This window comes from Chaetodon trifascialis, chromosome 13 (assembly GCF_039877785.1).
Source record: "Chaetodon trifascialis isolate fChaTrf1 chromosome 13, fChaTrf1.hap1, whole genome shotgun sequence".
NCBI classification, from domain to species: Eukaryota; Metazoa; Chordata; class Actinopteri; order Chaetodontiformes; family Chaetodontidae; genus Chaetodon; species Chaetodon trifascialis.
Window position 1 is genome coordinate 18,692,501 of NC_092068.1, and position 27,686 is coordinate 18,720,186.

The window sequence follows — 27,686 nt, forward strand, 5'->3', positions numbered from 1 at the left end:
CTGGAACCGGTCAGGTTTCAGTGTTTTGCTTGTTGACACTTCAGCAGGATCAGAGGTTTAAAGAGTGAAGGACCGCTTTTCTAACCAGGCCACCCATCTCCGTCTCAGCATGAAAAAGTGACTGACTGAGGGAGTAACGTATTAAACTGCCTAATGACTAATGTTAACTTGTGTTTTCCGCCTGCAGTTCGAGGCCCGGACGACCGCCCAAGAGGCTGCAGAGTGTGACAGAGGGCGGGACTCACCACATGCTGTCCCACAGCGGTCTGATGCACGCTGGGATCATGCCTCCTGCAGGTGACCACCCAGGCCTCGCCGCGCACAAACAGTACACATGTACCCGTGTACTGTAGAAACAATATCACACAGGCAGGCACACAGACGTCCTAAACCAGCACTGCTGAGAGGAATCATTTCTGACACCATATAATTATGATTGTCCACTGTGTCTGCTAAGCTGACGGGTGTGCCATCGTATTCAGGTTCCAAAATTTGCACTTTCAAATACAAATGGAAACATAATAAAGTGTTTTTTTTTATCTTTTGTTGAACTTAAATCTTCCATTTGTGTTTTAATTCTGCTTTTATTTAAATGTCCTGTTTGCGTGGGCAAGGCTGTAACTTTCACTTCTGACACATTCTTGTTTGCTTCCTGTATTTTTTTATTTTGTCTGTGAAATAGTCCTGATCAGGATCGCGTACAGTCCGTTCAGCAACTTCAGAGAGAGGCTCTACGCACAAGGAATACAGACGTCAGGGCTCTGAGTCACACACAGGTTACCTTTACATCTCTGAGGAGGGCAATCAAAGAATCCTCAATGACAACGATCAGTCAGGGACACGTCAGAGCCTGTCGCCCAACCAGGTGGCGTTTTAGGATCATAAAGCCGTAATGAGGACTAAAACAGGAAAATAGAGATATTAATAAAAGTGTTCCATGTTTGGAAATAAATTGCAGTCACTAACATGTATGTCGTCATGTAGAATACTTCAATGCAAATGTTAAAAATATGAAAATTAATAGATCAGAATAAATTTAATAAAATGATTAAAAAAGAAAAATAAGTTCAACCAAAAATATTTTACTCCTTTTTAATAAATGCTTTGACTCAAGTATAAATATATTTTAAATGATGTGTAATTAATATGTTATTTGACAGACTACATTCAAAATTTGATGATGTTGTAAAATTTATTTAATTACTGTACACATTTATGACCGCTGCACTAGAACTACTATTCCTACTTACTGTGATGTGAAAATAAAAGTGCAGCCCGGTGAAATACACAGACCTATTTTCACATAATTCAGTAAAGTACAATTACGATAGAATCATTTTTCAATTAAAAGTTTAAGAGTTTAATCTCAAAGATAAAGCCTGAACAAAAATCTAATGGCCAAATCTGTTCAGCACACCCGCCAGTGTACTCTGTATCAAAGATTCATTAAAAGAAAGCCTCCCTCATTCTCTAAATCCTCCTTTTTCACAAGCTTTTCAGAAGGTCAAGGTTTGTAATTCTTCAGAACTGTACAGAAGTCGCAGGAGAAATCCTCGTTTTGGCTCCGGGAGTGACTTTGCGTCACATTGTTGCTTCAGCCCTCGAGAGGAGCTGAACGTAAAGTTCAAATATTCTCTCCTCAGCTGTCGGAAAGGGAAAGCAATGACCTGGCAACCAGCTGCGTTAGCCCATCAGTTTAAAGAAAGAACAGGTTGCTTAGGCGGAATAGATACATGGTCGTCTGCTTTCCCCTGCAGACCCTCACATGATGACACATTTCACCCATCATCGATAGTGTGAGGAGGCGGGGTTCTGGGAGGCGACCTGTGCGCTGATTAATAGAATTAGCATTCGCACTGCTGACATATGAGAAACAACTCATAAGTTGCAAGTTGGTCTTTTTTCTTGAATTATAAGTACACAAAGTCCTCTGATAAGCCGAGCTACATTGATCTTTAGGCCGCGGATCAGTTTCATAATTCCCTTCAAAACCTCCTGCTTTAAAACACAGGCAGGTTTGGAAGTACGTTTGATTTGTCTGACTGTTAAATTTCCCCTTTTTCTTTTGTAAATCACCCATTAACTGTCTCTCCAGGTATGAAATTCAGCTTTAGGATAATTCAGCTAGTTTTATTGCAGCGGCAGGTGAAAAGATGAGCGGAAATGTTAATGTGTCTGAAGAAAAATCTGTTATTTGTCATGTCAGAATCTGTCTTAGTCAAGTGCCTGCTAAAGGCCACAGTGCTGCTTGTTCTTGTCACAAACAGTTGTGTGTTTGAGTCCCCGTTGTGTGTGTGTGTGTGTGTGTGTGTGTGTGTGTGTGTGTGTGCGCGTGTGTGTGTGCGTGCAGCACAGAGAAAGGGAGAAAAGTAATTGTTGGCACCTCGCCGCTCTCAAAGTTGCCCTTGGCTTTGTGCTCTTCACTGCAACCTGATCTTTTCATTCCCCGCCTCAAAAGAAGCCATTTTCTGTTAGCGCCGCTTCCTCTCACTGTTCAAAGGTGCTTGAGTGTGTGTGTATACGTGTGTGTGTGTATACGTGTGTGTTGTGTATGCGTTGGGTGTTCAAGAGCATCTTTCTTAGCGGGAAAAGAGTCTTTTTCCACCAAAGGAGAGGGCACGGCGGCAATGTCAGCGCTACTGATTAGAACTGGCCACATGAGAGGGGAGAAAGAGACAGAGAGAGGGAGGACATTTGAGCGTAAAAGGCAGGGGAAATCTTTGATGTGATCCTCCTTAGTCTCTCTTTCTCGCCCTCTTGCACTCACACACGCACACACACGCAACACGGTGGCTTATGTCCCGCTGTGATGCTGACATTTGAAAAGGTAAAGTAAGGAGAGGGGATGGGAGGAGAGCAGGGGAGAGAGGGAGAGGAGACGAGAAGAAAAGGAGCAATTTGTTGTGGTTGTCTCGGACAGACAGACCGTTTGCCTCAGACAGCCATTGTGCAAGAGAAAAAACACTCAGCGGCCCGGTTTGTTGCAAATGTTTCAACGTATCCAAGATCAGGAAATTAAGACTTATGGTTTGTTTGCATTTCCTCGGTGTTGTTTGCACAGTTGCGTGGTTTGTCCAACTTTAATAATTCGCCGTGTTTGTCTGTATTAGTGCGAGAGATATTTAATTTTCTGTGGCGTAAGATTGAGTTTTAAGGTTGCTCTGTGGGTCAAACTACCTTCTGAGGTTCAGGATGCAAATTAAAATGTGGCTCAGCCCTCCTGCCACGTTTTGTCACTCTCCATTTCGTATCATCCAAAAGTGCACAACCCCCATTAAAAAGTGCCTCCGCTTTTTTTCCCGCTTCCTCTCGTTTGTACTGATAAAGAGGCATTTCTGGGGAAAAGGTGGAGCTGCTGCCACCGCCGAGTGTCGCCCTGTGTGCTGTGCTGTGGGATGTGATGTCCCTGTGTGGGAGAGATGGATGTCTTGGCTTGTTCCTATCACCGCTGATACCCTGGCAGACTAAATGGCCAGTGCAGCGGTGCAGTCACAATGAATGGCTGGCCTCTGTCTTCCCATGACAGCCTCCTGCCTGCCCACCGCTCTAATCCTCCACCGGGGGCCATTGATCTGGCTCATATTGATTCTTTCTCTTTCTTTCTTTCCTTCTTCTTCTTCTTCTTCTTCTCCTTCCTCTCTACATCTGTCTGTCTCTCAGATCTGTCTGCCCTGGCCAAGAAGATCAAGCTGGAGGCCATGGCCGGTTACCACGGCAACCAACAACATGGCGGGCCAAACGGAGAGAACGGTGACCACAACCCCGGACTGGGTGAGTCCCGCGCGCACGCGGGTCGCGTGACACGTTGTCATGTACACATCTGCGATGCCGAGTCAGTACGACTCAAGCAGCTGTGTTTATGTGTGGCTGCTGAACCAAACCGATTAAAGACAGGATGTGACATCACCTCTGCTGCCTGTGCGCTTCCTCCGAGAGACGCTGAATGAAAAACAAACTGCAGCAGCAATGAGTCAGTTCTTCAGATGGAATTACAAATAGACATGTGGGTCAGGTAGTCTTAACATGAGGGGCAGATTTTTGTACATATTTTTTATCACCCCCCCCCTTCATTATTTTCCCAGGTCGTGAATAAATGCCTGTAAAGCTGAATATTTATTTCAGCTCGGATTTGTTTGCATGCTTGTGGGATCCAGCGAGATTCAGGAAAGGCCTCCTGAAAAACACAGTTGGTCATCCGCTCCGTGGCCTCAAAACGTTGCCGTCTAATCATTAGCGTGCGTTAGTCATCACATCAGGAGAGCGAAGACCTAAACCAGCTGTTACTCACGCTCAACATGGCATTGGTCTGTCATACTGAGTAATATGACCTCAGGATTTACTGTCTTTTCAGAGCAAAGTAAGCCTTGTGTTCTCGTTTACAGTCACTTTGTCCCTGGAAAGCACAGAGTCGCCTCATTTTTGCAAAGGAGGTCCTTTGGCTTGCTGCTACATGTGCAGGTATAATTTTTAGACACGTCATTAAAAAACTCTTCCCTTTCCTGCAGCCAATCCCTGGCACTGCAGCCGCCAGCGAAAGTGGAGCACCGGCGGACGAGAGCGAGCGCGCCGGGATGATAGAGAGATGAATAAGATGAGAGGCTGAAGCCAAATCAATAGTCTTCTCTCTAATTCACTATCCTGAATGCAAACGACAAATGCTGGACAATCGATGGCGGAACGGACGCACGCACACACGCACACGCGCGCACGCAAACAGGAAGACACACACACGCAAACAAATGGGACGCACCGCCCCCACTGTTATCGACAGGTTAAAGCAGCATCAGTGTGTTTAGACAGATGACAGGGCTTATGGAGGCCTGTGTGGAATACACTATCAACCTGGGACACACACACACACACACACACACACACACACACACACACTTACACGGTGAGGCTTTGGGACAGAAGTGAAGAAGAAGAATTTGTCCTTGTGTTTTTCAGAAATTAGGAGACAAAGGCAAAATCGCACTTAAGCCCACTGCTTTTGTTTTTAACTTTGACCATTTGCGTGTGTGTGTGTGTGTGCAGTAACTTTTTTTTTTTTATCCATGTCTGTAAACACTCCCAGTCTTAAGCATTGTTTACCATTGTATACACTCAGTTACGACTGCCAGCATCTGCGTGCAGTTAGATGGCATGGTTACCACCAGCCATTATAAACCTGTAAAGCTTAATCACTGTTAATGATAGAGTCAAGTGGAAACACACAAACAGACGCATGCACACACACACACACACACACACACACACACACACACACACACACACAGAGCGCAGGCATACATACACACATGAGCACGATGTGTTTTTCCATACCGCCACCCACGGCCTTATGGGAAGGATGGGCCCCTACCAGAGCTTTAACCACTACAAAGGCAATCTCAGATTACACACACACACACACACACACACACGCACACACTCACAAATGCTGAGTGTGACACCTTATGGGCCGGGGAAGAGCAGGGAGCAGCCATTTCTGCATTTAACAAGATCTTCTGGGAAATTTACAGTAACTGTTTGTTTACAGTAATGGTTTGTTTGGATAAACATAAGAGAGGCACTTTGACTTTTGATGTTTTTTAATGAAACATAAGAGAGAGTGATGGGAGGGCAGAGCAAGTGAGGAGAGGGGAGAAAAGAGAGCTAAGGAGAAGGAGAGAGTGTGAGTGAAAATGAAATTATGTAGGGGTGGGTGGGGGGTTTGGAGGGGGAGGGCGTGTGACAGAAAGTGGAGCGCTGGTTTCTAACCAAGGCTTAATATTTGGAGTTGGCTGCTCGTTGATTGTCGGAGCATCTGGTTATTTAGCTCCATTCAGACAGATCTTTTGTTTGGATTGGTTTCTGCTCTGGGCAAGTGAGAGACTAATCTGCCAAATGCACAAAGCACTGCACATATGTCCAGCGAGCCCGACTCATAAAGTCAACGCCTTACTCTTTATTTCTTAGTTAGCCTTTTCTTTTTTTCTCTCTTTCTCCCCCCCCCCTTTTCTTTCCTTTCCCTCCGTTATTTGTTCTGTTTCATCTCTCCTCTTTGGATAGCCTTTTTTTTTGTTTCCATGCACTCGTTCTATTATTTGTGACAATTGTGCGGAATAGAGTCCAAGATTTTTTCCTTTGTGTTTATAATTACCCAGCGTGCATTGCTGGCCCAGCACCAGGACTGCCATCAGCTTCTTTTGTTCCACTTCCTCCCTGTGTTTCTTTTGTTTTTGTTTTTCCTTTTATTAAATGATAAATATTTATGTCATTTTCTACCCCCCCAACAGGATTGTTTGTTTCATGAATAGAGAGACTGCAACAACCCACTAGGGTGCTGTTGAGAGGAAGGATTTTCTTTAAAGATAGTGGATGCTTGTCTTAAAGAGAGGAGCGCGAACAACAGATTGGCCGAGATAATAAGACTTTGGTTTGAACGAGTGAAAACGTGTTGGATCATCATCAAGAACACCGGGGCATTGATAGAAAAGTTAGCCAGTTTGTCTTAAGTCCAGAGAGGCGGGATTGTGTTTTTGCATGTGACACTCATGAAAAGCATTTAAAGCATCACATACATATTGAGGCCATCGCCGTCTTTACATCTCTTCTCCTCACATGTCTCTCAGTCACGTCTTCCTCCACGTTGCCTCCCGTTTTCTTCTGCTCTCCTCCTGCGCTCGTTTTTTTTTTTTTCCACACTCAACACCCCTTGACGCGCGCATGCACACGTTTCTGAGTCGTGGTTCAGAAGCAGAGCAGTCATCCAGGTAATGTTGACATCACAGAGGGATGATATTGGTGTCCAGTTTCAATCCTGTCATCAGAGAACCAGAGACGCCGCAGGTTTTCAGTTCACTACACACTACAGGACCCAGAGGAAGGCCTTTAAGTTGGGATGGGTAAATACAACTGAGGCAAAAATGAAAGGAGAAACACACCTGTTTCATGTTGGTTGCATGTGTAGCGCAGCTCTGATGGCCTTTAAACAGAGCTGCTGCACTGACCTCTGCCATATACGAGAAGCAACACTCAGACTTACTGTACTCCACTGTGCTCCGTCTCTCAATACTTTTCTGTTTTATTCTCTTCTTTCCCACCAGTTCTGGATCAGTTGCCCTTCATGATGATGTCACATCCTCTGATCCCTGCCAGCCTGGCGCCAGCCTCCGTTTCCATGGCGATGGGCCAGATGAACCGACTGAGCACACTGGCCAGCATGGCCAACGTGGCGCATCTCCACGCCAAGCCCCCTGCCAGGGCTCCCACCTCCGTCATTAAGGTGAACTCAGAGGCCCATCAGCCCGGTGGACCTGACCACCAGCCAGTTTTCCTCAGAGTCCGCGTCGCACTCGGGAACTCGTGACATTAAAATTTGAGCTTTTAATATTGTTTCAAAATGGGATATTTCCAAAAATGAAAGACATCACTAAATTAAAGAACTCTCCGACTTGAGAAGATTTACATTTCAAGATTATTTAGTATTTTGATCGTTTGAATTTAGAATCTCCATCTCTCTTTCATCCAATAGTTATGGCTAAAAAAAACGGTAATTGTCTACTGATGGATATCCAAGTTCTGGATCAGTACCAGAATGTAATCAGTTGTTCCCTGGCTTACGGCCATTCTCATATCTATTTATATATTTTTTTTAGATATCCTGCATACAGGCAGATACCTTGTCAGCCAAGTTTGTCACTTTGCTTTTAACAGGCATCAACAGTCTTTTAACATGTTTTAGTGGTTTCACTCTTGAGGCTGATTAAAGAAGTTTTTGGAAGGATAGCAAAAATTTCATATTGTGTCAGTCCTCACAAAGTATTACACCATGTCCTCGTCAGTCGCAGGATGCACCGTCTCCGGTCATAATTTAACAATGCATGCCATTGTTTTCCAAACACTGGCCTGGGTCCCAAAGATAGTTTACGAGGCGTACTGAAACGAGCATCAGGTTTTCCCGTTAACGCCAAAGAATACCATATTATGTATTAGCCTTTCCAACAATATCATTTTCTTTTGACCATAGATGATTAAATCCATAGACATTTTGTCATATCATGTCTTAAAATGTTTAATCTCTCTGAAATATCTCCTGGCATTGCTCTCTGAACAAAGATATGGTTAAAGCAAAATAGCTAACTTATCAAATTAAAGCTAGCTAGCAAGATAGCCATAGCTAAAACTGAATGTTCTTTTATGTGCCCTTCGCTCTCTCTGTAATTGAAAAAAAAAAAGAAGAAGATATATTTATATTAGTAAATGAGGTTGTTAGCAATAACAAATAAATGAGATAGTATTAGCTATATTCAGTCATGATGAGTAAGAAAACAGCTAAACTATTTCAGCTAAAAGGTAACCTAGCTTAACCTAGCTTAAGAGCGTAGCAGTAACTGCTGTGCCAGCTTTTGACTGGAAAGTAGAGTCCACCCCTTTTGATGTCCTTCCTTTAATTCACATAAGAAATTGTTCATTATCAACAGAACATTTTTTTAAGTATCATGTATAGTTCTGGAAGCTCATTTCTTTGGGTAAAATAATCAGCATTAAAGGGCATAAAATGGAAGCAGAAAAAGGTATTACAAGCTTTATGTAGTTTTCCCACCACCCTGAATTTTCTCAGTTTCAAAGTTCGTAGTTGCTCGGTGTCTCTGAAGGGAAGTATTGCTTGTTTATTTGTATGTTTTGTGCTTTGTATATCGTAATGTTCAGATGATTTTGTGACCATAATAATTTTTTGTCGTTCGGCAGGAGCGAGTGCGTGACAGCCCCTCCCCTTCCCCCTCATTGGAGGAAGCTCAGATGTCATCCAATCACAGCAGCAGTGTGTCGAGTTCCCCATCTCACACAGAACGCACTGCGGAAACCACATGTACGTACTTACCTGCTCAGGTAGGATGCTTTAGCTCTAATGAGTAACGATCTTTTGACATTTTTGTGTTTTCCTTCCAGACTCACTCGACAACGGGCTGCCGTCGAGTCAAAGCGTGCTGGGACATTCCCCTGGTGTGGTGCAGGGGGCCAGAGAGACGGATGTGGCTTCAGCAGAGCACAGCAAGGAGAACAAGAGGGGCCAGACTGACAGAGGTGAGACGCACCATTATGTTTGTGTGGCATGCTTCAGCATTGCACCCAGTTTAGAAGAACTCCTCAGACAGATGACGTTGGATGTATTTTGATGTCTTATGTCAAAAGCAACCTGGCTTGTCTCACATTGCACAAATTTATTGAATAACAACGTCAGCTTCGCGTCAAAGGTCAAGTTCTTGCTGTTTTTTTCTTCCTGATTTATTTCTTGGACAAATCAATTTTCTTAAACAAAGTCTCTCAATACAGCAAAGGAGGCTCTCAGCTTCCATCCATCTGCATTTTTTACTCACTTGTTTCAACAGTGTGATGGCTTATTTAACGTTATTTTAAAAGAGAAAGGGTTTCTAACACTTTGACAGGGAAGAAATATCTCAGTAACAGGTCGATGAGGATTCGCAGTCTCACCACTTCTCTCCTCCTCTTCTCCTCTGCACTGTCGGTGGCCCCCCCGGCTTCCCGCTGAGAGCAAAGACAAATAATTCTGCAAAACAGGGCTCCATTAGACCAGGAAGCAGTGTTACATTAGCGAGCCATTTGCCGGGCCGCGGCCTAACGAGCCAGGCGGCCTCCCGCGCTCTCAGCTGGACCTCATCTGCATAACGACCGCCTCCCTGTCGTTAGGGCCCGCGTTGCCACGGCGCTGCAACGTCAGTTGTTTGGTTCTCTCTGTCAGGGAGGTTTGCATTAGCTTAATGAGGACTGCTCAAGGACAAACAGTCAGCAGAAATCCACAGCGAGAGAGAGGGAGAGAGGGAGAAAGTGAGGGTTTGTATGTGTGTGCACGCGCCTGTGTAAATGTATTCTAATACTGAATCACATTATTCAGTAATCGAATCTAAAAATCACAAAGGCCTCCGATGTAAGGTTTCAAATGCTGTCAGGTATCTGTGAACGTATTGACAAAGCAGTGATAGCACCAACGACGTGAACGCCATGCATCACACATCGCATTTATGCAATTGATTTCCAATTGGTTTTGCTGCATGCAAATGAAACACTTGTACATTTGCTGGATCGCAGGTTTTCGTATTTGACCTACAACATCACAGGATAGGTTTATCATGGATTTAACGGAGTTTCAAAGAGCACTTCAGCGCTGTCACTCTATCAATCTATTGTATGATAATCTCTGCGTGTGTGTGTGTGAGTCAGTTTTGGCTGTGTGTGCTGTTTCAGTGGTCTTTGAACAACGTATCCATGCAGCAAAGATCAGAGGCCATCCCTGACACCTCACTCCCATTAACCAAACATCAGCAGAATTTTATTCTCTCTCTGTCTCTCTCTTTCTCGTCCTCCCTCCCTCCCTCCCTCCCTCCCTCCCGTTCTCTTCCGCTGACTGGCAGTCTTCACGTGGTGAAGTTCATTAGCCCTGGGGACGGCTGGGAGAGGAATAAGAGAGATGAAGTTGGGAGAAAAGAGAAAAACAGACAGTGACCTTGGTTAGGGAGATGGGTAAATGATCAAACGAGCTGGCAGCCGTGTGTGTGTGTGTGTGTGTGTATTTATGCCAAACGTGTGTGTGAGTGTGAGGTAAAGTAGGCGTAAAACAGTAACTCAATAAAGGATCAGTCACATCCAAGGAGCCTGGGGAGCCCACGCTGCTGACTGCGCACTTCAGCGGCTACGATTGTGTGTGCCTGCGTGTGTGTGTGTGTGTGTGTGTGTGTCTGTATGTGAGCCACGGGAGTGTAGTTGGATGCCCTCCGCTGAGCTCGCCAGCACCTGCTAATTACCTTTCTCTACAGAGCAATGCTTTTAGCAAGAAAGAGGGAGAAAGAGGAGGGGGGCATTGCTTCTCATCTGTGAAACACCTTGAATGTGACAGTTGCCAAGACATGAGGCCGAGGCGGAGTAAGGGAGGTGGGTGGATTTGGAGCAGAAGATGCTGTGGTCAGCTAAGTGGAGAAAACACTGTCATTTGTCACAGACAGAGAAAAGTGCCAGATATCACATCGCACGTTCGCACTCGTCTCTGCTCCAATAACCGCCGGACTCCCAGGACGTCTTCGTCCTCAGCGGCTCGGATGACAGTCGACGCATGAAGTGAGCAACTGCCTGATGTGGGGAAAAAAATGCAGAAAATGGCTAATCTTCATCTCTCCCACTGTCACGAATCGGGAACATGCAGTCCTCAGGTTTACAAACAGATGGTCATCCATAATGCAGCTTCTTAGCTGTTTTTATGGGAGATGTCAAGCTGTGATGCATTATCAATAGGCACGGTGCCATCTAATAAAGGGTAACCACATTTTCAAATCCCCAAACCGGGACTTCTGTGTATGTGTACACACACACTGTAATTAGTGTAAACACCTATTTACTGTTGGGCTTGATATCTTTACAAGAAATTAAGTCAATGTATTAGTAAGCTACAAATGATAGAAATTTGCATTCAACCTTGGTTACATAGTGTGTGTTTGCAGGTTTGAAACAAACATCACCTGAATGCTTGGAAACAAAAAATTAAAAACAGGAAAGACATGGTACGTTGGCGGTGTTCGTGGAGGAGACTGCTCACATTAGTCAGTGGCACAAGGACAGACAGGAAGTAAACTTCATTTACATAGCTCTTGTCAAAAGAGTACTTTCAAAGTCCTTTAAAGGAGGGAGGAAAAAAAAGAAATGTTGAATTCACTGACTGTAAGCTGCATCAGACAAAAGCATCTGCCAGATGAATGTAATGTAATATAAGGAGTATACAATGCACAAAAACAAAGATGTAAATGTGTATATATAAAAACAATATAAGGATGCAAGAGCGAGAAAAGGAAAACAGGCGACTTTTAAGATGCTTTCAAATGTTCATTTTGAGAAAAAAAGTAAAGAATAAAACAAACATCAATCACACTCATGTGTTTTTAATAGTAATTTGATATTTTAGCGACAAGAGCTCTATGGCACGTTTAGCTTTGGCTACCCAGAAAATACATTTCAGTAGGATCAAATTCATTGTTGGTTTTTGATCTTTTCAAGAGAACAATACAGAAAATGTCAGCAAACCTTACTGACGCGAAATCAAAATGTCTCTCTGCCCTCCAGACACCAGCTCCTTGGCAACTCACACGACCAGGGAGAGCTGTGATAGACAAGTCTACCAGAAACCCCCGTCAGGCAGGGAGAGCTGTGAGAGGGTATCTTACCCTGCAGGACAGAAGCTCCCAGCAGGTCTCCACCACACTCCCTTCATCTTCCCGGAAGGCTTGTCCTCCATAGAGACCCTGCTCACGAACATCCAGGTGAGGCTCTGGCGGGGCTTTATTATTATTATGCTCTGAGATGAATAGGAAGGGAGATGAGCCACTCTTTGGGATTTCCTGAAATGGCAAATGGCAAACAAGGCAGACATTTAGGATATGCAGTAATTGGGATGGGCGTGTGCTGACCTGCTTCTCAGATTCTACATGTCTTTGTTGCAGCAGAGTCACAATGGACGAAAGAAAGCTCTCACTGGCTGGGTTTTCACAGGGGGGGAAACATGTTTTTAATGCCACCTGACCCTGATATAATGGCAAAAATCACCTTTTCTTCCTTCCCATCTCTGAGTAAATGTAGGAATTACACACCTGAGTTAAATACTTTGAAAATTTGTGCCAGACAAACATAAATATTAACTAAGGATAAGGTGATTGGATGGAGGAACGGGCTTTTTGTTCAGTGCGTAACCTGTTGATGTCTGCCTGTGTGTCTCCAAGCAGGGCCTGCTGAGGGTTGCCATAGAGAACGCCCGGGCGCAGGAGAAGCAGGACCAGCTGGAGAGGACGGAGCTGAAGATGGAGCTGGTCCGAGAGAGGGAGCTCAGGGAGACCTTGGAGAGACAGCTCAGCATGGAGCAGAAAAACAGAGGTGGGCAGGCGGCAGCACATCAGGCGTCACATGCAGCGTCTTGGGGAGAAGGAAAGTAGAATATGTAGTAGCATGGAGAATATAAGTGGCCACAATTTTTTTGCCAACATTGGAAAACAAACTGGGGGCTCCACATGCTGCACATAGTGAAATAATTACAACCTCCACGAAACAGGATCTGGTTATTGGCCGTTGGCCATAATAAATGGAGTAATTTGGGTGTTTTATAAGAATAAAATATGCCTTAAAAACCTGCCAGCAGGTTGCAGGGTTCAGTAGGCTAATTTGTGTTTCTATTTTTTCCCTGGAAATTATTCTAGTTGGCAAGTGTTGGTTGGAACGTTGCTTCACACGCTCATAGAGTTACTATTTAAAACTATCAGAGTGTTAAATTTCCCCTCATGTAGTCATAAACACTGGCATGCCGTCGATATTTACACCTAAACCCTGGTGGTCCAACCCACTTCTAAGCTGACAGGATGTACAATCACTCGAAAAGCAGACAAGGAAGCGAGGACAACTACTGTATATTACCCCTCAAAGCGTCTACAGAGATGAATTAGGCTGATTTTGGCAGTAAACTACCAACTAAATCAAGTTTGGCAAGTGTTCACAAAAGCTGCTTTGTACATCGCAGTGTGACCGAATGTCAATCAAGGAGGATTTGTTTGATTAGGTCACACCAGAGGGAGACGTTTACAGCTTGTGATGGGAAGTGACTGTAAAACTTAGACCCAGAGCAGCCACTTACGTGATGTTGTTGACCTGCTGCAGGTGACTGTGTGTGTTTGGAAGGGAGTAAAGTAGGATTTTCATCATTTAGAGCAGCACTCACGCCTCTGTTACAAAACTCTGAATTACTATCGACACAACAAACGCTTAGAGCTCACAATACCTTCAAAGTCCTTCAAACGTCTTGATGTAAAGATCCAGGAAACAGGGAGGCCACGCAGAAATACAGCAGAATAAACAAATTCCTACAACAATAGATTCAAACGAAGTATAAATATATTAGAACTGACTGTAACCTTTCCTCCTCTTCTTCTTCTCTGCTCAGTTCTGATCCAGAAGCGCCTGAAGAAGGAAAAGAGGAATAAGAGGCGACTACAGGAGGCCTTGGAGGAGGAGGTCAAACTCCGCGATCAGGCCGAGCACACCCTGCTGCACACTGCCAGCGCACACACAGGTACACACACAGAAACAGAAGATACCATTTCCCTGCTTTGGCTCAGAAATGAGCTTAAAGGTATCACAGCCGAAACAATTCTCATTTTCATATTGAATGTCACCGAGCCTTCGGCGCTACGTCGCCTTGGCTGTTTATTTGCCTCTAATTAAGTGTCCTTATAAATTAATGTCCAAACTACAGCCCATCAATCATCAGCAGCCCCTCCTCACACAGAGTCCGTGACCCAGGACGTGGACGGGAGCAACCACGATGACAACAGGCTGGACACCAAGACAACAGTACAAGGTACAGGTGTCCAGATAGCAAATACTGCCTCCTCAGTGTTTAGATATGAAGACGGCCTTGTGGTCCCATCAGTGGGCATGTTGTGGTTATTAGACAGAAAAGCTGCTGTCACTGCGAAAACGTTACGTCGCCAAGTGACAACTCAAAGGAAATTAAGACAAACAGCCTTATTATAGAGCTTTGAAATACCTTTTTTTCCTCTTATTTGTGTGCTCTGTTTCCTAAGAATAGAAAATACAAATGTTCACATTAAGCAGAAACATGAAACTTTTTGAAGCTCCGTGAAATGAGCCTGTGATCTTTTAAGTTTGAGTCTAAAAACATTTGCGAGGACTCCGCACCAAGTTTGCGGGCGCACTTTGGTCACGAGCAGCAGTAAAACTGGCTGTTCTGCTGACTTTAAAATGCCTTTTCAGTGCGAGGCTTGTGAAATAAACAGTGATATATACCTGCTGCTGGGGATGTATTTAGCTCCTTTAAACTGAGCTAGGACAAAAGATTTCATTAATTCACCTACTCACTGCCTCTGATGCTTAACTGACCAGTCTACTGGAAGGGTTTTCAAAGATCTCACAGGGAGACCGCTCCTGAGAAATTGAACAAAACTAAATGAAGCGTGAGGCAGTTCACTGGGGCTACCGTTTTAATGGAGACAGGCGTTTAATATATTTATTTTGCCAACATTATTGTCCTCGCAGGGATAGATTAATGAGAAAATCGCACATGCAACATCTTAAACAGACAGAAAAAGAAATGGCCGTGATCTGTAGCCCGGCCTCATCAAATGGGTGCGTGGTTCCAGCCCACCTCTGCTCCGCGTCGTGCCAGGACCGCCGTACCAGACAGCACTCTTGTTCAAAGGCAATTTTTAATTGAATGTCAGTGAAGCAAGAAGAGAACTGGCCACTAATTAACGGCTGTCTTAATTGTCCTCGTGACGAGTTTGTTTGGACATCATTTGCATAATTAACACCCAGTAATAAATCATTTAAAGGGGAATTGTCTGTCAGGCAGTAGGGCAGGATGTGCTTCCTTTGTGCCAGGAAGTTTTATCGCCAAAAACAGGGATCAGGGGCCAAAAAACTCTTTCAACTGAGCCTTACTTAATAATGATCTTTTATTAATGATTCGGTCAAGGTTGGAGAAGACCTTGTTCAATATTTATATGAATACGTTAATAGCATGCAGCATCTTTCCTCCTGCTGCTGCAGTCACTGTGGCAAAGGATCTGTCTGAATGTATTTAAATAAAGACTTCAGATGTTTAGAGTTTCCCTTTTGTTTTATTCATCTGTATTTCTGTGTGGATTTCAGAGGGCAGGGTGTTTCTGCAGACCACTGGGATGTACTGAAGGCGAGGTGCAAGGATGGATGGATGGATGGATGAATGGATAGATGAAATAGAGCGATGAAGATCCCTCCTTTTATGAGAAATACAATCGACAGGCATGCTCAGTCGCGCGGTGGCGTCTCAGACCTCCGCCTCGTCGAGAGGACTCCCCGACATTTCAAGGGTGACATTTGAACTTTCCCATTGTTCTCTTGTTTAATTTATTGCATTTATCACCCAATCCCGCCCGTAGTGGGAACAGTACCTTCTGCTGATGATGTGTTTGACTGTGTTTCTTTCAATCAAGGTTTTTAGATTTCTAGATGAAGATGACCATAGCTGTTTTGTTTTTTCGTCAGTGCTGTTTATCTGGACACAAGTGATGAATATAACTTGTTACAGAGTTGTGTACATATATATAGTCATCATTTTTGTTATTATTATCAGAAAATCGTAACGGCATGTTGTACAGTCAGTACATGACTTGTATTGTGTATGTTATGCAGTAGTGCAGTTTGACAATACAAACAATACAAATCCTTTTTATTAAATTGTGCCTCTTTCTTTATTTCACTACTGAATGCATCGTCCGTTTAATTGTTTTTCATGCAAATAGATATTTTTATTGATTTCTCTGAAACACGCTGCACCTCTCTGAAATGTGGATTGATATTATAGTTTAGTTTGTTTTCTTTTTCGGGACAAACAAAGCAGTTCTGCGTCCAGTAATCCCTTCAGATTTATTATGTGTGTGTGTGTGTGTGTGTGTGTGTGTGTGTGTGTGTGGAAGAGAGAAGAGGTCCAGGTGCTTGCATGTCTATACACACTGAATGTGAGGGCGTGGGCAGTGATGCCACATTGATTCTTGCTCCATCTCCAAAAACATACACGTACGTATTGACAGACAGACAGAAAGATGGTGAGCAGGGTCACGTGTAAGCTGTCCTTTAGTGAAACATGATGACGATGCATTCTCCCCCCTCAGGATAGACAGTGAGGGGCAGGGTGCATCACAGTGTGTTTTGGGGTAAATTTGTAGAAAGATAAGGCAAGAAATAGACAAAGAATTGTGTTTAAAAAAAGAACCGTCATTCTCGCTGTGTGAAATTTTGTGGCTATTTTATTATCTTTGCCTGGCAAATGTTAGGATTGCAGGATCTAATTAAACTAATGAATAACATTTTCTGACTCGTTTTGGATTGAAGCCCTGCAAATGTCCGCTGGTGTAAATCAACTGTAGCTCAACTTGTAATTTAGAATTTGAAAAAGATATTTGTGCACACGTGTAAGAGATATTTGAAAGCGTCATAAATTGAAGTCAGGAGGGCCATTGACAGCAAAGTGTGTGTGGCTGCGAAACCACACCAATATGCCATTATGTAATGAGTCACAAGAGATCACAAATCCTGCTGAACATTGATTGTTCAGAAATGTTTGAAGCTGATAATTTCTACTAGGACATACACTGGATGCTCAAGATCCAAATTGGCAAGAAATATTGAGTCTTCAAGTCCTAAGTAATATATTTCACATTGTTCTGAACCTGTTTGTTGTGCCAAGAAAAATCTTTGCATTGTAGGCCAGATTTTTCTCAGGCAACCTTGTCTGAATGTGCGGTGTGCCATTTCCTGGACAGAGGCAGATAAGCTGTGATGCAGAACAAAAACAATACCTCTGTTACAAGCGATTCTTCCTGAATACAGAGTGGCTGACAAGTGAATAGCAATGATTCACAGAAATGAATGTGTGAATGAGTCATCAGCTTTTCAGATGACCACCTCAGAGGCTTGTCTTGACTAAAAAGGTTTGTGACTTCATTCAGCACCGCTCTCCTCTTTCATGCTCGCTTGTATCTCTCTCTCTCTAGCACACACACACGCACACACACACGCACACACCAATCCCTCACAATTCACCGAGTAGCATTGTCCTGCCGAGAGATGTGTAATGGAAAAGATAAATGGAGGATAAAGCTAAGGTGACAGGATCGAGCATGTGTGTATGTGTATTTGTGTGTGTGTGTGTGTGCGAGTGTGTGTGCGGGCCCGCATGTGTGTACTGCACAACAGACCAGCAAACCATCTGCTCATCTCCTCTTAATGAACAAAGCAAACAGCAGGAGTCAAGGCTGTCTCCAAATCTGGAGTCTCTTTATTGGTAAGCACACACAAACACACACAGAGACACATACACACATCTCTGCACTGTTTAATCTGATTATCTTTGATTGAGAACAGGGGCAAAGCAACCTTTTTAGACCTCACTCCTACATCAGTGACAGAGAAGGTCTGAAACACAATTAGCAAGCTGTTCCTGAGCTCTGCTTTGCAGTCACATCTGACCACAGGCGGCCAAATAGAGCTAATGGGTGGGAACTAACCAATGGGAACTAACACGCAACTGCATCTGTGGATGATGGGGAAATGCAACACTATTAGACAGCTGTTCGCCATATCTTTTCAAATGTACTTGGACGTAACATAAGCATTGGATCAATTGGCTCAGGCGCGATCACAGCCAGGGATGAAGGTATACACATGGTTTGATGTGAATAAAACTGGCAGCCTGTGGTGTAAGACAAAGCAGGGCCCCTGCAAAGGAAGTCTGGACCTTGACAAGATATGACACTGTATACATGAGGCCAGAGGACCATAAGAAAAAGTCATTAATCTGGACTTTGTGCAGGCACATCCTGCTCAAGGCCCCAAGCATAATTAACAGTTACCACTCTGTCAGAAAGCTGACCACATGGCTTTGAAGACATGAAACACTCCCTGTCTACCGCTTCTATGCATATCCAACCCATAAACACATATTACATACTGGGTAAATTGTCATACATAGAAGCAAAGGCTAAAGACCAGTGCTTCAGGGCCTGGGAGTGCCGCATCTGAGGTGCATAAGAGAACAGCAGGGTGGCATCGTGGGTAAGGAGACTGACCTTCATCTGGAGGATCATCTGGCATCTACAGCATCCCTGCTGAAATGTCTGTGAGCAAGACACTAAATCCCAGCTGCAGGGGTAGATCAGTGGCTCTAACGTGGGGTTACGGACTGCTTGATGGCCACCAGGCATGCACTGCACTGTGCTGTACAGGGCCCATGATCTGGCATAAAACATTTTTACAGGTTTTCAAGTAATAATAATTTGCTCTCTTCAGCTCTCCCTTCTTAGTTCTCTGGCCACTGTTTCTTATATGAATGTTTTATTATCAAGAATTGTATGTATGTATGTATGTATGTATGTATGTATGTATGTATGTATTATTATTATTATTATTATTATTATTATTATTATTATTATTATTATTATTATTATTATTATTATTATTATTATCAGCAGCAGCAGTGGTAGAGTTAATTTTCCTTTTCTGTTTTGGTAATAAAAGACTTTACAAGTATTTTCGTTTGTAAAATAAATTTGATGAATTAAACTCTTAAAAACAAAAAAATAAATTGTTGCATTACTCAGATACATGCCTAACTAACTTATTCATATTCTACGTTTTTTGTTGTTTCCTCAGTTTTAAAGACCTTCCGTGGAAATACGCCGTGCAGGTAAGGTTATCAGTATAAGTGTGCACGAGCCTTATCTCGCCGTCTAAATGGGGCAACAGCGCCCTCAGGAGGTCAGTTTCCTACTAGTTTCCGCTGACTGCGGAATAGCACGTTTTGGGCTTTTCGGGCTTCTGTAGGGGATTCCTTTCCCCTGTCTCTTTCTCCTTGTATTCACAGCATGGATTCTCTCTCCAACTTTATTTCGGTGTTTTAGTGTTACTTTTGCGCCGCCTTGGGATCATTGGCCGTCGTCTGGATTCCATAACTCACCTGGACACCATGTTTACCACCACCGGGTCTCGGGGCCTCTGTAAGTATCGCGGATCCGCCGTGAAACGACAGCCGGCCAGTCGCAGCCCTGTCGCCGCCTCCCCCGTTAGCTTCAACGGTAACAGCTAGCTTAGCTAACGGCTCCTAGCATTCCGCTGTCATTCATTTACTCGAGGCAGTATCAACCAGTCACAGCTGCGTTTAGCTGTAGTTTTTAACAACCTAACGTGACATTTTGCTTTTTCGTTTAGTCGTTTGATTCGGCCGAGGTGTCATCGTCAAAAATAATTGAAATTTGGTGAAAGGGCATCTTCTGGATAACTAGCTAAACTTGTGTTAACGTTACTAAGGACATGTCTCCCCTGGCTCTATATACGCACACATTAGCCGCTTCTTCCATCGACACACCTCTTTCCTGATACACCTGAAAATATGCGAAGCTGCCTATTGGAGAGGGCGACAGTGCCACTTTCAATATGTTGTGTGTGTGTACACAGACAAGGCTCCTCTGTCTAAAGGCCTCCTGCTGGTGCTCAATGGGCTGACTGTGATGCTCACCCTGCTGCCACAGTACCAGGAACTGTTCGTGTACAACCTCCAGGCTGTCACACAGCAGCACCAGGTATGTCTCCCATCTGTCTGTGTGTCAGTGAGTGAGACACAGACGTGAGGGGCGAAACCCAACACCCAGTATCTCCAGATCGTGTTTATATGTGTCTCTGGGTGTCACGCTTTTCTACTTTTGTTGTAAACACTAGCCAACACGCATTGCTTCCTTTGGAGAGAGTAAGCACATTAAAGGGATAGTTAGGATTATTTGAAGTGGGCTTGTTCAAGGTACTTATCAAGAGTCAGTGTATTACCTACAGTAGGAGGTGGGTGGCACGCCCCCAGTTTGGAGAAGCAGCAGACCAAACCAGACTCCTGTGACAAAAACACTCATTTTATCTTGCAGAATGTGGGAGTTTCCGGTCCACCGCTGCCTTGATCGGTTGGTTGGTTTGTGTGGTTGTGGGATATCTGTCTTTTAAAGGCTTAGTTCGGATTCACTGAAGGCTCACAATAACGCAGGCAAACTAACCGATCAAGGCAGCGGTGGACCAGAAACTCCTGCGTTGTGCAGGGTAAAATGACTGTTTTTGTTAAAGAAATCTGGTTTGGACTGTAGCTTTACAGAGCAGTGTTTCAGAGCTTCAGTTCCCATCGGAAAGGGCTGTCTGACGGCACACGCTTAAACTGATATTGATGTTTTAGGAGGGTCCTTTTTAGTCGTGTAAAATACATTTCGCTGCAGCTCCCAGTCTACAACAGTACAATGCATAGCTTCCTATACTGTACTTCTTCTGCTCCTCCAAACTGGAGGTGTGCCGACATCTACTGTAGACACTGACTCTATTATCATCACGTCAGCCACGTAACCTGTTTTAAAAACAATTTGGCATTGCAGTTCAGCGCTTCTTCGTGTCTACGAAGTCACGCTGCTTTCTATCTTGCGCTGTGCGTTTGGTGTATGTTTGTATGACCTTGCTCTCCTCCGTGCTGCAGGTGTGGAGGTTCTTGTGCGGCAGGTTGGTCTGTCTAGACGTGAAGGACGCCTTCTGTAGCAGCCTGCTCATCTACAACTTCCGCATCTTTGAGAGGAGGTTTGGGACCAGGAAATTTGCTGTAAGATGAATCAGAGATGGATACACAGAGTACAAATTTAATAATCTTGTTAATATTCTTTGCTGCCATGTCGTACATCTGACATGTTCTGTGACGCCGGATTTTTCTTTGCGCATTATTTAACCTCCTGTTACTTTCTTAAACAAAATGTTACTATGTTTTGTAAAAGCTTTAAAAGTCTGATCATTGATTCTGATTGATGATCAGATGTCTCATCTGTGTAGCAGCTACATCTTTTAGGGAAGAAGAGAGGCAACTTCCTCATCCGTCACAAAGCACTTCTCAGTAACTTTCTGTGTAATCGACATTCGGCAGTGACGTTGTGTTTGTGAAAATGGAGCGAAATGTTCGATGTTTCGTTTTCTTGCTGTGTATCGTTCTAACATCATATGATAAGGTTCTCTTCTTTATTTCAGTCCTTCCTGTTGGGTACTTGGTGTCTCTCTGCGCTGATGGACTTCCTGCTGGCCCAGGCTTTCCAGTTTCTCTTTGACTATGAGGTGGAGGAACTGCCTGCAGGACTGTGAGTAGCTTAGTCACCTCAGCTCAGTAATGCAGGTGCTGCACCTCTGAAAAGGGAACAGCTCTTTTGACAGTTTCATAGCCACCGAGGACGCTGCAATTAAAATATGAATACCCTGGTATTTACTTTGGTTTATGATGTGTTAAAGTTCAAACCGAGCATCACTGAAGTGGAAAATCTTTATTTTTCTTCCCACATATCACCATGTAAGCCTTGGGCTGTATTCATTTTTTAATTTCTTAATCCCCTCCCTGCATTATATTTGGGTGTACGGTATTTAGATGGTGCTGGACTGTGACAGCAGCGTACATCCCACCTCCACAAAAGGAGGGAAATAAAAATGGCCCGACAGTTTTGAGATAGTGATTTATTATTCAGAGAGAGTTAGATGGTAAAGTAACTCGTTCCTAAAGCCCTTGTTAATGTCTGGTGAATCGCTGTTTCATTGATTTGTATGAAGGTGCATAAAGTCTGCTGATTACACTGACAAGTTGTAAATTCAGGTTTGCAGTGTTTATGTTGAAGTTCCTCTTTTCCCTTTCTTGTCCCGCAGGCTCGCTCCAGTCTTCTCTCTGTTTGTGCCTTTCTACCTGTTGATCCCCAGGATGCCGGTCACCCAGGTCCTGGGCCACATCCACATCACCAACAAGTCTCTGGTCTACATAGTAGGCTTGCAGGTAAGCCTGTGCTCGGTTAGCGTGGCTCTATGTGTCTCTTTTACTGTTTATGAACTCTTCAGAATACTTGCTGTCCAACTAGTTTAATCTTCACTGTTTCTGTCTTCCTCTCTCCTCCTCTTGTGGTGCAGCTGTTGACTTCCAGCCCCTTCATGTGGCTCCTTGCACTCAGTGGACTGGTGAGAAGCCAAATTCTTCTTGTCATTTACAGTGTATACAGGCAGTGTACTGTATTGCACAGTTTGGTGTCAGTTCTCTGTCGGCTAGCGCTGTGAGCTAACAGGAAGTTTCATTCATTGTAATGCTTACTCCATTACTTACTGTTGTTCATATGCAATAAATAAATAATGAGAGATAACTTCTGAAAGTTAAACAGGGACAAAACCGAAATCCTACTAGTCAGCGCTGAAACAAAATGAGAAATGCTGTTTAATAATCCGGAGAATCATCATCATCAACATTAGTCCTGTTTATTTCCCATCACTTGGATGCAGCCACTTGCACTTTGAGCTGCGTTTCTCATATGAAAGGTGCTGTACCAGTCAAGGTTGTTATTATTGTTAATTCATGGCTTGCGATGTCAATAATACATCCCGAACAACGTGTCTTTCAGATCTCAGGCGGACTGTACCACGCCAACGTTCTCTGGTTACAGAAGCTCCTCTTTGTGCCCACCTGGGTGTCTCGTGTTGGACGATATATTCTGGAGCCTCTCTTCTCAAGTGAGTCCAACCGTTAGTGATCACGAACACAAATCCTGTCCAGTGTTGCAGGGCCTGACAGGGAGTTGTTGTCTCTCTCTGTCTAGTTGAGGAAGAATAATATTTGTACATTTTTGGCGTTTGAACAGTGTGATGATGCAGAATGATGTCTGACATCTGCTGAATTCTCCTTCATATTTTTTCACCTCCAAGTAAAACCAAGGTTGAAATTACCAGACTCTCTCACTCTGCCAGACTGTTGTGGCCAATTTCAGTGCAATACAATTCAGCTAAAATAAGACTCATGTTCTCACTTTATAGATGCCGTTAATTGGAAAACAGAATATTATTGGAAAACTGCAAAAAACAAAAGAAGAAAAACCTTTGACAGACTGTTCAGAGTAATCCAAAGAAGTGGTTTGTGGGTCACTGTTGTAATCATTAAACAGTGGTATGAAAACTTGGGGTGTACATTAATAAATGTGGTTTCTGACTGAAGATGTGCTTTCTCACATTTATGCATACACTACGTTTTTCTCTCAAATCTCTAACTTGAAAGGGTGTTTCATTAAATGTCCTGCCTTAACTAGCTCTTAAATCTCTTGTGTACTGCCTGTCCTGCCAGCACTTAACACCTGCTGAAAGTCTTGTTTTTGCTCACATCTGGTGGTTAAACTTTTCACCTTGCTGCAGTGATGCTGCAGTGATGGGTGTGGTTACAGCACATCCACACCCAGCCATACCTATCAGTGATGCTGGGTGTGGTCAGGGGTGAAGCAGGTGTAAAACTTCAAACTACAGGGGGCAGCAAATCACTGCCCTGTCAGCCTGGTGTTCAGCTACGCTTTAAAGTGGTAACAGCTATCGAAGAGACTGAAATACTTATTCTATTCACAAGCAACAGATTTCTAACTTGAAACTTCCTTTTTAAAAGCAACCTTTTTCTTTTTCCTGTCACCCTGTGTTACACTCTGCCTATTGATGCACAGGGATTTTCTATTAATATGTCATTAACATCTGTGGTCGTCAAGGCTCCCAGCCAAGCAGCGAGACGCCGCTGGGGATGGGCGCCACTCTGGACATCCAGAGGCAGCAAAGGATGGACCTGCTGGACCAACAGCTGCTGCTGGCCCAATACAATGAGGCCAGGAGGAACACCAGACACCAGCCACAGGTAGACGAGCACACACGCAGACTTAACGCCGCACTGAAGCACAGACTTACAAGCACGCACACAATGTCTGAACTGACTTCACTTTAAGCATCAGGAACTGTACTAACTGTGAGATCTCTACATATGAACAAAGTACTTGATTCTGCCTCTGTGTGTGTGTGTGTGTGTGCAGTCAGGGTTGTTACAGTGGACCAGGTTGTTCCCTTCCCTGAGACACAGAGGACAGAACCGAACTCCAATGCAGCCCCGGCCCCAGGCTCAGACACCCCCATCCACACAGCCGCCACTGTTGGACAACTCTCCAGTGGCAGAGGAGCAGGTGGGTGTTGGCCAACGTGTTTCTGAGTCTATATATACACACGTGCTTTTATTCTGTGGCCTTTGCAGGCTTTTTATTTCCCACGCTGTCTTAGCTGATGTCTCCAGCTGATGTTTTTTTGTTTGTGTTTTGTCGCACAGGTTGCAAGGTTGGTGGAAATGGGCTTTTCCAGGATTGATGCCCTCGAGGCCCTCAGAGCTTCAAATAACGATATCAACATGGCAACCAACTTCCTCTTGCAACACTGAGAGAGAGAGAGAGAGGGCTCAGTGAGAAAAAAACAGAGGTGAAGGAGGACCGAGAGAGGAAGCAGGAAGAAGAGCAACCAAAGCAGAGGAGCAAAAAACGTTGAAAGGCGATGAACGATGGAGACAAAACGATACTTGTACAGATAATCAGAAGGCTGCGTCACTGCTCCCTGAAGCGGTGTTGGGCTGACCCAACCTGAACTGAGCCCGACAGCAGGCTGATTGATGAAGAGGTGTGAAGCACAAAGTGGGAGACATTTGCGTCATGGTGGCCGTCGTCGTGTGAAGCAGGCGTCATCGCTCAAGGCAGACGGGTTAGACCTCCAACTCCGAGAGGGTTCCCTTTGAAAACCAAACAGGTCAGAGCTTTCCTCACAGTGCATCTTAAAAACTAGCCGAGGACAGGTGAAGTGGGTTATCTCTTTGAAACAGAACCGATGTTGATGCACACAAATCAGCTGAGATCCCACGCACCCTCTCCACACGGATCCATCTTCTAGCTGTGTGAAATAGTCTCATATAACCTGCTGTCATGTACTGCCACTCTACTTCTGAAGTGGCTACTGTGTAACCAGCAGCTTAGACCTAGAAACTGGTGAGAGATGATACATATGACATGGAAAACTGATAACAGAGAGCGTTCTTAGACTTTTTGTTCAAGAGTTCAGGCCATCCACTCTTTTTTCCCATCAACACAATAGGAGTAGAAACAGGAAAACAGCACCTGCTAGATGGTTGTATTTCACTCCACGAGGAGGTGCGAAGGTCATGATTACAACTTCAGAATGTACGACTAAAGAATCCATAAACAAGATAACCTCCTCTATCGTGATTTTATGACACAGCTGTAATTGCTTTATGTTGGCAGTGTTGCATTGAAGCAGCGGGGCTCAACCCTTTCCTGCCTCAGATGTTTAAACAAAGCGGTCAGCCTGACTGACAGCGACTGGAAAGCCAAATTTCTTGCGAGCTGATCAGTTTGGCATGTTTGAGACAGACACAGCTGTTTGGCAGGATACGGGTTAGATCTCAGGGTCTGTTAATGACGTAATCACATTACAGACACGAGTGCACGTACACGGTAGCCCTTTGAGGAGCTCATGTCTCACACCCGTTCGTTTCTTTCATCATTTCACGCTCTCACACTCCTCCAGGTTTTACTTATTTGTTTAAGCTGTCCTTTCTCTGGCAGTACATGTGTCTGAATCATAACGAATCTTAAAAGACAGGTTATATTTATTATGCAACGTCATGGCGGGAAGGATTTACGGAGACTGTGCACTGCAGAGTAACTACTTTGTGTGTATAAATGTGAAAATCTTTTGTCCAAGAGAAGTAATATTGCAGCCACTATGTATTGATGTCAAAGACAGATGCTAGTTTTATATTTTGTGCATAATAATATTGATAATATATGACCCCTGAGATGAGTCTGTCGTCTGTGTGTATGTATTTTCTAGAGTGATCTAATAGTATATGGGTGTGATGAGGGGGTTGTTGCATGGACAACTCTGTGATGAAATGTAATGAATCATATTTGATCTGTGGAATAAATCAACTTGCTGACTGAATTATTTATGTCACACAGGAGGCATCTGTTCAACAGTGTGCATTGTTCTCTGCATGACTGATCTTTATCATATTATCCTTATGTTTTATCGCACTCTAATACAACCCAACGAGTAACAAGTTCTTTAACCTACTGCCACTATCCCCAACTTTCCATCCAGCCACTGCCAATTATAATACTTCAGATGATCCCGTCATGTGAAAACTTACTACAAATGTACAATTTGAGTCATTTATTTTAACAGATTTAAATGAATAATATATCAGATACCCCCGGACATCATCGTCACGCGTTTACAGGGAATCACGACACTGCCATCCTGCTTTTCACCACATGATGACGCTCTTGTGCTGAGGTAAAGCATGGGTTCATGTGGATGAAGAGACAGCGTTCGGTCACAGCATATGAGCGATGGGGTCTGATTTTTATTTCTTGATTTTTGCTTTTTGGGTTGATGTTGGATGCTTCTGCCTTTTTATGCTGTCAGGTGGAAACTAGTCTCACATGAGATCATCTGTGTTTCAGGAAAATGATGTAGATATTAGAGAAAATATTGAACCACCAAAATGTACTTAATGGGCATTTAAAGGATTGCAGAATCCTGTAGAAGACTTTAACTGCAATTGGAGAATACAAGATAAAATCATGCTGTGACAGATTTGAGAATGATCTTTTAAAGCGACGTGACCACGATGGAAAAAAATCCACCTGCTATTGTTAAGTTTCCTTTCATCACTAGATGGAGACATAGAGTCAGCTCTGTGCTCTTGTTATTGCCAGCCAGCCAGCCCTCTGCCACACCCTCCCTCTCCGATTATTCTGAGCAGACAGCTCCGGCAGACAGTCTCGCTCCAGGGTGGCTGAATATCAATGTAGAGAAATTATGCACATCTTCAAGTCAAAGATTTTCAAAAGCATATGGTTTGCCAACTATTCTATGAAACACAAAGGACAAATTTATCCTTTGAGCAGCCTGGATTTTTCATCTGGCATATGTTGCACTTGAAATCTCATCTGAGCTCCCACAGACACTCAAGAAAGTTTTTTTTTTTTTTCTAATTTGATTGAAAGGTCTCCTGAGTTCACAGCGACACAGTTCCTTCCACCCTCAGCTGACGTCGAACCCAGTCAAGCGGTGCAACTTTTAATGGCTGCTGAATTGAAAAGCAGCTTAAACAGGAGTGATTAATATCTGTGTGTCGCTTTGTGTTTCGGTGTTTAATTAAAGCACTGATTAAAAGAAAAAAAACTTCACTGACAACCAAC

General features: G+C 43.8%; 2 protein-coding genes across 3 annotated transcripts in view; both read left to right on the forward strand.

Moving 5' to 3' along the window:
- Positions 1–16,266, forward strand: part of dachc (dachshund c) — a 23,715-nt gene extending 7,449 nt beyond the window's left edge. Inside the window, exons 2-11 of one of the 2 annotated variants that reach the window (XM_070978209.1) lie at positions 188–297; positions 3,661–3,771; positions 7,086–7,264; positions 8,731–8,851; positions 8,932–9,066; positions 12,109–12,305; positions 12,762–12,912; positions 13,970–14,098; positions 14,282–14,386; positions 15,700–16,266. In XM_070978209.1, coding sequence (XP_070834310.1) covers positions 188–297; positions 3,661–3,771; positions 7,086–7,264; positions 8,731–8,851; positions 8,932–9,066; positions 12,109–12,305; positions 12,762–12,912; positions 13,970–14,098; positions 14,282–14,386; positions 15,700–15,737 — 1,276 coding nt within the window. In that variant the 3' untranslated portion in view covers positions 15,738–16,266. The remainder of the gene's footprint in view (positions 1–187; positions 298–3,660; positions 3,772–7,085; positions 7,265–8,730; positions 8,852–8,931; positions 9,067–12,108; positions 12,306–12,761; positions 12,913–13,969; positions 14,099–14,281; positions 14,387–15,699) is intronic. The other variant, XM_070978210.1, reaches the window with a different exon arrangement.
- A 3,138-nt stretch (positions 16,267–19,404) lies between these two features.
- On the forward strand, positions 19,405–26,423 carry ubac2 (UBA domain containing 2). The gene is made up of 10 exons (XM_070978406.1): positions 19,405–19,583; positions 20,041–20,165; positions 21,089–21,208; positions 21,625–21,731; positions 22,285–22,408; positions 22,540–22,587; positions 23,022–23,130; positions 24,141–24,283; positions 24,456–24,602; positions 24,743–26,423. The coding sequence occupies exons 1-10, from the start codon at positions 19,553–19,555 to the stop codon at positions 24,848–24,850; spliced, it is 1,062 nt and encodes a 353-aa protein (XP_070834507.1). The 5' UTR covers positions 19,405–19,552; the 3' UTR covers positions 24,851–26,423.
- The last annotated feature ends 1,263 nt before the right edge of the window (positions 26,424–27,686 follow it).

What these genes read in the sequence shown, in the direction of transcription:
- ubac2 (XM_070978406.1), top strand. Translation starts at nt 19,553, where the DNA reads ATGTTTACCACCACCGGGTCTCGGGGCCTCT. An exon ending in TCTGGAGCCTCTCTTCTCAA is followed by an intron (nt 23,131 to 24,140) that starts GTGAGTCCAACC and finishes GTGGTCGTCAAG; the next exon opens with GCTCCCAGCCAAGCAGCGAG. An exon ending in ACACCAGACACCAGCCACAG is followed by an intron (nt 24,284 to 24,455) that starts GTAGACGAGCAC and finishes GTGTGTGTGCAG; the next exon opens with TCAGGGTTGTTACAGTGGAC.